This window comes from Cyprinodon variegatus, unplaced genomic scaffold (assembly GCF_000732505.1).
Source record: "Cyprinodon variegatus isolate N-32 unplaced genomic scaffold, C_variegatus-1.0 Scaffold438, whole genome shotgun sequence".
In the NCBI taxonomy this organism is placed as follows: Eukaryota; Metazoa; Chordata; class Actinopteri; order Cyprinodontiformes; family Cyprinodontidae; genus Cyprinodon; species Cyprinodon variegatus.
The window spans coordinates 299,291-307,958 of NW_015150891.1; the positions used below are offsets into that span (position 1 = coordinate 299,291).

General features: G+C 41.9%; 2 protein-coding genes across 3 annotated transcripts in view; both read left to right on the top strand.

Moving 5' to 3' along the window:
* The window catches only part of LOC107093652 (alpha-taxilin-like), a 15,695-nt gene extending 10,301 nt beyond the window's left edge, over positions 1-5,394 (top strand). For both annotated transcript variants that reach the window (XM_015388841.1, XM_015388842.1), the window contains exons 5-11: positions 1,016-1,186; positions 1,271-1,465; positions 2,299-2,418; positions 2,499-2,573; positions 2,668-2,760; positions 2,839-2,934; positions 3,774-5,394. In XM_015388841.1, coding sequence (XP_015244327.1) covers positions 1,016-1,186; positions 1,271-1,465; positions 2,299-2,418; positions 2,499-2,573; positions 2,668-2,760; positions 2,839-2,934; positions 3,774-4,097 — 1,074 coding nt within the window. In that variant the 3' untranslated portion in view covers positions 4,098-5,394. The remainder of the gene's footprint in view (positions 1-1,015; positions 1,187-1,270; positions 1,466-2,298; positions 2,419-2,498; positions 2,574-2,667; positions 2,761-2,838; positions 2,935-3,773) is intronic.
* A 1,931-nt stretch (positions 5,395-7,325) lies between these two features.
* eif3i (eukaryotic translation initiation factor 3 subunit I) overlaps positions 7,326-8,668 on the top strand; it is a 7,231-nt gene continuing 5,888 nt past the window's right edge. Inside the window, exons 1-3 of the mRNA XM_015388839.1 lie at positions 7,326-7,456; positions 7,729-7,821; positions 7,909-7,996. Of these exons, the coding sequence (XP_015244325.1) occupies positions 7,454-7,456; positions 7,729-7,821; positions 7,909-7,996 (184 nt within the window). The 5' untranslated portion in view covers positions 7,326-7,453. The remainder of the gene's footprint in view (positions 7,457-7,728; positions 7,822-7,908; positions 7,997-8,668) is intronic.

Genomic DNA, 8,668 nt, shown 5'->3' on the forward strand with positions numbered 1-8,668 from the left:
TGTTTTTAGCTTTCTTCCTGTATGGGAAGCTTTTTCAAAATTTGAAACATTAGTGCAGTGGTTTATGTTCAAATAAACCTTTGGGTTAAGTTATTGCAAGCAGGTTTTTCTTGTGTTTCTTGTGAATTTGGTCTTAAATTTTTATTTCAAGTGGCATTAAAAAGTCTTTAATTGAACTTGCCTTATGCTGTAGGAACCCTGTAAGGTCTTAATTGGCATTAAAATTCATTAAATGTGATTATCGTGGCATTTAAAATGCTTTAGTTTTTTCAGATATAAATGGTTCTGAGTGTTTGCGCTGAACTGCTTCCGGTTTATCGTAAAACTGTGTGTTCGGAAAAGAAGCTTGATGCAGAGAAAAGGCTAGAGAATGGGGAAATGCTAATTTCAACAAAAGTGGCTGGAAAAGAGGAATTCAGGACATTGCTGCAGCCCGTCGACGGTAAAGATGAAGAAGCATTTTTTAAAATATATATATATGTATTTTAAAATGATTTCTAAGAGCATTAAAAAGCATTAAATAAGAGTTACTCATTCCTGTATAAACCCCGAGAAAATTTGTTTTTCAGAGACTCCAGCAGCATATGGGATGGCCATGTGGACACATTCATCCTGTTCATTTTGCACGTTTTCTAAGCCTAAACAACACTTTGTTTTGGGCCACTCTATAAGCCTCGAACTCAACGCTATTTCTGACATTTTAAATGGAAAAAGCTTCCAGGATGGAAAGCAAAACATCTGCAAACTTGGAAACAAAGTCCAGTGGACTGTTTTTTTTTTTTTTTTTTTAACATTTTTGTAATGACTATGACCTCACCCGCTTAAAAAATATGTAGATCATAAACCCTTCAATTCCAGTGAAACATTGTAGTCGTGCTTCTAAGGTGACAAGATGTCAGGTGGGGGTGGTGGGTTAATTTGTCTTTATTTTTAAATCCAGTTGCAGCAGCATTAATGAAAACCTGTATGTCACAATAACTGACCCCAAAAGCTGGTTTCTGTTTTCCTCCTTTAGGTGGAGGAGCACCGCACAACTCAGAAACAGATGAGGGCGCTCCAGAAGAAGCAGAACCAGCTGGTGCAAGAGAAGGACAACCTGAGAAACGAACACAGCAAGGCCATCCTGGCCCGCAGCAAGCTGGAGAGCCTCTGCAGGGAGCTGCAGAGACACAACCGCACCCTGAAGGTACGAACCGCGTCAACCTGCTGAAACCACTTGATCTGAAACGCCGATGTGTCTCATTATGGGCTGAAATGTTCCCCACCGCAGGAGGAAGGAATCCAGAGAACCAGATTAGAGGAGGAGAAAAGGAAGGAGGTGACGTCTCACTTCCAGTCGACCCTGAATGACATCCAGGCTCAGATGGAGCAGCACAACGAGAGGAACTCCAGCCTCCGGCAGGAGAACGCCGAGCTGGGAGACAAACTCAAGAAGCTTTACGAACAGTACAAACTACGGGAAGAGGTGAGCGGGAACTCCCCCTTATACCAACATTTATCGGAATTATCCAACGTTCACACCGCACGCAATAGAAGCAGCACAAGCAGCTGGTTTACATGCAAAGTCAATGGTTGGCGCGCATCAAAAGGTCCTGCGGTGCGGCTAGAGCAGCAGGAGCAGCGCATCTTGATGCATCTGAGTATCTAAGGTGTGGGACACGCCTCACAGGCAGCAGGTGTCAGGGTTGGAGAAAGTAAACTTTGGCTGCTCTATAACCAATCAGAGAAGCTGATCTGGGAGTTGGCAGGGAGACAGACGGGGCACTGCTGATGCAGAGAACTATGATCACTCACCTAAAACAGTTTATTAACGCCTCAATTAACTTAAAATGTTCAGCCCCCACAGCCATCAGTAGGGGAAAACCCCCAAGAGGTAACCCAGCCGCTGGGGATTCCCGGTAACGGGGTATGTGACGTTCTGAGCACCTCCGACAGCAATAGAATATTTTAAGACAAGATCGTAATCTTGATGAACTGACTGCACAGATCATGTTTTGATTTGTTAGTTTCTGCATAAAAACACGTTAAAACGAACTTTTACCAGCTTATCCAAGCAAATATAGCAAAGCCGCTCTCTGCTATTGAATACAGAAGCATCAGGCGCGTCTGGAAACACTTTACTGGACGCGCTTCAGGAGCATCTAAGATGCTCTTGAGGTGTGTCTGACCTTAATGTGAAAAAGCATCAAAAATGAAGCAGCAGGTGCTTCTTTTGCTGCCCAAAGCGCGTCCGGTGTGAACCTAGCATTACTCCATTTTACTAAAATGAATTTCCTCTGTTTGTGTGACATCAAACAGCACATAGACAAAGTGGTGAAGCATAAAGACCTGCAGCAACAGCTGGTGGACGCAAAGCTGCACCAGGCGCAGGAGCTGCTGAAGGAGTCAGAGGAACGGCACGACAGAGAGAAGGACTTTGTAAGCATCGAGACGGAACCCGTTCAGATGGTTCTCCCAGATGTTAAACTGCTCCTCCTCTCTTGTTTTTCCCTCTGCAGCTGCTGAAAGAAGCTGTGGAGTCCCAGAGGATGTGCGAGTTGATGAAGCAGCAGGAGGTCCACCTCAAACAGCAGGTTGGCTTTTCACATTTTCAGCTCAAACTGGTTGCAATAAAACTTTGTGATCCTCCTAAAATGACGGTTGTATCGTGTTTTTTTTTTTTTTTAGCTGTCTTTATACACAGAGAAGTTTGAGGAGTTTCAGACGACGCTGTCCAAAAGCAACGAAGTCTTCACCACCTTCAAACAGGAGATGGAGAAGGTGGGCGGTGTTAGTGGACGCACTGTCTGGGTCGGCTTCGCCTTTCTCTGACATCTTTGCTTTTCTCCGTGCTCACAGATGACCAAAAAGATCAAAAAGCTGGAGAAGGAAACGGCGATGTACCGCTCGAGGTGGGAGAGCAGCAACAAGGCTCTGCTAGAGATGGCTGAGGAGGTAAAGCTCTGTCTTTGTTGCATTATTCTTATCAAACCTTATCCTTACCTCCAGAACAATGAAAAGAAGCTGAAGGATCACTGCGCTCTGAGGCCCAGATAATGTCTGTTGGTGGTTTTAGGGTTTACATTGTACGCCCTGGGAAGTTTCTCCCTTTGAAACTTCACTATAATGATCAAAATTTCACAAGCAGCAGATGCTAGAGTTGGAAAAATTGAACTTTTGCTGCTCAATGCGCCACGTCAACCAATCAGAGATGCTGATCTACTAGCTGGCAGGGAAACAGACACAATTTCGCTTTTATTATTTTGGTGCCTGCAGTTTGTACTTGATAATAGATACTTGAAATAAGACATTGCAATTGTGTTTTCTTATTTTAAATCTGAATCGTCTTGTTCCATTGAAAAAATTTCTCTTATCTCCTCAAATCAAGAAAAAATGCACTTATTTTAAGAAAAAATGACTGATCTAGATTAGATTTTTTTTCCAGTGTATTGCTTCTAGAAAAAGCAATAATGTTGTTTTGTTGGTGTCTCAAAAACAAGCCGATTAAAAAATCTCCTGATACATCATCAAAAATACCAATTATTGGTTTTCTATCTCCTCAGACTGAAGTTATAACGGTTGAACTCTGGAAAGTAGAGAAGCCTTCAGATGATTCTGGTTTGCTGTGTTTTTAGGATACTGATGTATTTTGTTCTGATTTTTGCTTATTTTAGGAAAACATTTGGTGAAAGATTCAGGGTCCCTTCGAGGCGTCTGATGCTTCAGAATTCCAGGCTGAGCTCAGAGGAACAAAAGCTGTTTTTGACTAAAGTCTTTTTCTTGTTTCCCTGCAGAAAGCTGTGCGGGATCGGGACTTCGAGGCCCTTCAGGGTAAAGTCCAGCGGCTCGACAAGCTGCGCCGGGCGCTGAAAGTGGAGCGAAACGAGCTGAAGAAGAAGGTCCAGAACCTGAGCGGGGATACCGCCGGCATCCCTGGAGCTCCCGGGTCAGATCCCGGGACCGAGTCTCCCTCACCCCCACCCACAGACTCTCTGCTGGAGGAGCCCAGCAGCTGTCCTGCCCCCGACGCCACTTCCTGCTTCCACTGCAGCCCACAGCTGGACACAGACGCCCTACAGGGAGACGCAAACTCTCCGCCTGTTCCTGCTCAGGAATGAAGCAGAGCCACTCCCTCTTTCCTCCCTCGCCTCCACGTTCAAACCACCAGCTTGCACGCCGTTCCTCCTCCTCCTCCTCAGGAGGGACACCAGGCGTTAGCGGCAGAGAACGGGCTTTCCACTTTACACACAGACTGAATCAGCAATCCCTCCTGAAAGGATTCAGCAAAGCATTTAATAGAGTTTGATTTCCTGCAGAAATGAAACTACTGTGATTTATTTAACACTTGAGGAACACAGGAAGTGGTAATCTGATAAAACAGCAGGTTTCAATGAGCCGTTTGGGTCAACAGAAGTTTGAGGTTATTGGTGCGGATGTTTGTTTAAATGGTGGTGACTAAAGGAAAGGGTTTCATTCCTTTTTTTTTTTTTTTTTTAGCATATTGACTTTAGTGAATTTCTAATATGAATGCTAACAGCAAAGCTGATGATTCCATGTGATTATTAAGGGAATTTAGTGTTTTTCTTTCTGGCTACAGGTTACCATTCTGCTCCTTCTTTCCTCGGGTCGCAGACATCTTTTCCTCCTCTGAACCCTACTTTTCATTTAGAGTATTTACTGGCCTTATAAAACGTTCTAAAACATATTTAATTTGTTCTCTAATGCTGGGAAAACCATCCACCTCCTGATTCACGTCATTTAAGTTTGCTTAAAATATAAACCACTAAAGTCCTCTTCAGCTGCGTTTTCCATTCCTCCTCTAAGATGTATTTTCTGTTGTTCTCTCCATCATGACAGCAGTGGTTTGGAATCAGGTTTTATTGCAGGAGAATGTTCAAGTACCTCTATGCAACGCTTGCATCTTGGTTTTATCGTGAGACGAGCACTTAGCTTGAATGTATGTTCATTTATGGATGTATATACTTTAAAAATAGACTCGATGTCTCACAGCGGAATGCCTTCTTGTGGGAAATGTAGGGGGGGGACCAATAATATAGAGCTGCTTTTATTGTTCGGCTTGGAGTTCTAAGTTGGTGCAGCGACTGAGCCAAGTGGGGGAAAATGGAGCGATTTTTGTTTTAAACTTCTGAAATGTTTCACTCACTAACATATCTGCTTCTCGTCTGAATGGTTGAATATGTAGCTACGGTAAAGCGGTGACACTTGAAACAGAAATGTCTAAACTTAGTCTCTTCCATGGTCCCGACGGACACATTCATTGTTTTCTAGTTCATTTGGGCATAAGAAGGAACCAAAGATGTTTCCTTTTTGTCTTTTGCAGTACTTTTAACTGACCCTATAAATATATATATATAATTTTTTTTGTTCAATAAAAAGCTGTGTATGTTTCGTTTAATGCAGTCTATCTTATGGCCTTAAGAAGTACCAGTTTTAAACATGAATTTAACACATGAATGTTTTCAGACTACATTGATTTCTAGAGGGATGAGGTAAGCATGTGGAGCTGTAGTCGATCTTAGAGTAAAAATGGATACGTGTTTAAAACAAAGGAGTGGTGGAACCGGTGAGTTGCTTCAAAACCTCGATTGGACGCAAGACAAGTGGAGATGAGAGAGAGCATTAAGAGAAGCCGATGGACCCTGAAGGAGGGAGAGGGAGCTGAAGATGGGACATAAATTGGGGGAGTTTGCTATTTAACAGGATATTATTAGCTTTAAATATTGATTTAACAGATTTACATTTAACAATCTAATTATATTCATATACAAGCATATTTAGGGTAATGAGAACCATTAGCTGTTGATTTTCTTCATCTACATCCGGTAGATGATTGGACCTGAATGGGACAAACTAACAAGTTGTGTTCTGTTTACCCGTCATCAAACGATTGGGAATGACTTTGGCTCTAATTTAAAACTCCCGTTCCTTTTTGGAAGGAAAAAAAGGACTATATGCTAAATTGAAGGGAATAGAGTAGAATTATCCTGTATCATGCAAATCTCTTGTTTCAGTAGCAAAGTGTTGGGGTTGGAAATATACAAATAATCACAAACAGATGGATATTGTATTACATATGCATATATAACAACCAAGGAGTTGATGGTTGGCAGCTGCTGTCCCACAGCAACAGAATAAGGGAAGGAAATTGGAAGGAGACTGTTATAGTGTTTTTAACAAATTTTAATCAATAATCTACATAACTAGTCTTAAAATAAATATGGATACACATGCAGTGGTAAAAGAAAGGGATTAGACGTGCATATTTGACACTGGGGGAGTGCCTCCTAGTGTTTAAGGCATTGTGTATGGAATCCAGAGGTTATGAGTTCAAAACCCACTGCCAAATGGCTCTCTGAGCAACACCCTTAACCACACTACTCCCCTGTGACAGTGTAATGAGAATAAAGCTGGAGGAAAAAAATCCAAAGATTATCATACAGTTTATGGTTTCCAGCATCTGCCCCCATAGATTGAATACAATGCAACACAAACTACATTTGAATGACTTTAAAGGAGCAGGGCAAACAATTTAACAGCTGAAAATGGACATTCATTATTCTGACTGTTCAAAGCATATTTGGCACATGGCTGAATTAAACCTGAAGCTAATTAGATTTACCTAAAAAATGTTTAAATATAGTATTTTCAAGGAAAACACTGAGCTGATTTTAATAGATGCCACAGTAACAAACAGCAACAGATAAAAGGGAAAGAGATCAGTGTTACTGGTTGCTATGACAGCAACCAATCAGGAAGCATATAAAATTAAAAAAGTATGTAAAGTGCCAATTGACATCACTATGAAAGAAAAATACTGATTAGTATCTAAAAGGGCAAATTCTGATAACAAGATAAGTGCAACTAAATAGTAAGATGATTGTTCTTATTCTTCTTGTGGGGTTTTATGGCGGTTGGCAAACAACTTAATGCGCATTACCGCCCCCTACTGGTGGGAACAGAAAGCAAGACTCATCCCCAGAAAAAAATAAAAATCATATTTTATTTAACCCAACATAATAAATCAAATTCGTCCCCATTATTTCTAATTAATCTTCAAGTTATCATCACTGCCAGTTTCTGATGGTCATACTCGTTTTTCCTTCATACTTTCAACCTTTTCCAGTTTAAATCTCTAACTTCCAGATACTTTTCTGCAGATTTCACAACTATTTACGTTTTTTTTTCGGCCCTAAGCACTACAATCGATCACTACTACCATGAAAAGCACAAAAATCTAAGATGACTTTTAGAATGACTTGCTTTAAAAGCAGCGCCCAAAGAAAGTGACGCTAGGGGGCGCACTGACGCCATCTTGATTATTGACACACAAGTAAGAAGCTACTTCCTTTTCCGCCGCTGCTCCGGCGCCTCGTACACGAGTGTTCATCTTTTCACTGTTGACGTGTGGATTTGTGAACAAACCGAACGGACTCATAGCGCTTAGCTGACGAAAATGGTGAGTATATTCATGAAAGAGCATATTCCGGTTTTCAGTTAATTATTACTTTGTAATTATCTGTTCTTTACCTTAAGGTCGGTTAGCTTAGCTTTAGCGCTAGCTGCTTTATGATACATGCTAGCTGGAGTGATTACAGTCTGATAATAATGTTATTAAACATAATAATAAACGCTACAGTCATACAGCGTGATATGTATCTGCTCTATAACACTCTCGCCGAGTTGTAAAGTTGTAATTTAAATACCAAACCGAGCTGTCTGCATCCTTAGAAACCCATCCTGCTGCAGGGCCATGAGAGGTCCATCACTCAGATAAAGTACAACAGAGAAGGAGACCTGCTGTTCTCTGTGGCCAAAGACACGGTGAGTTCAGAAACATCATCCACCATTAACCCAGCTAACGGTTAGGAGCTAACTGCCTCTATCTGCTCGTTTCATTTCCCACCTCAGGTAGCAAACGTCTGGTACTCAGTGAACGGGGAGAGGCTGGGTACCTACAATGGACACACAGGAGCTGTGTGGTGTGTGGACTGTGACTGTATCCTTCATCATCAGGACTCAGAGGCTCTGCTGGATCGTATTAGGGATTTGAAAGAGGAGGGGCGGCTTAGTGGTTAGGGCAGAGAGACTCTGTGTCTGCACCTTGATGCTCTATCTCATTCGCTTCCCTGAAAATAAATCACTCGGGACAAACTCTTTAAGTAACACTTCATTACTTATATGTATTAAATAACCAGGAGACATAACAGCATTTTCTGATGGTAAAATTATTGTAAGATCAGAGAAATCTCTTAGTTACAGAAGGCAGCTGCTCACCTCTCAGGAAGTGGCCCTGATTAACAGTTAAAAAGGCATTTTATACATCTCCAGTCTGCCACTTCATCATATTTTACATCATACATGTTGTCATGTGATTAGACATCCATGGCTCCAGCCTGAAGCCGGACGTACACAGCGTGATTTTCCAGTTGTTCGAGAATCTTTCAACCGGGCTGACTTTCAGCCTGGTCCTACGTCATGTAGTATACATGGGGGTAACGAGGGGCGATCAGCCTTTCACGGCCACCTCCTGATCAGGAATCGTCCATGTTTGATTTTCTCCCGACCGTCGTAGGCAAATCGCTCAGGGCGCAAACAAGTGTTCTTCTTTTTCTTCTTCCTCTCAGATGTAAACACAGCAGCATGGCAGGGATGCAATTAGTGAAATGCA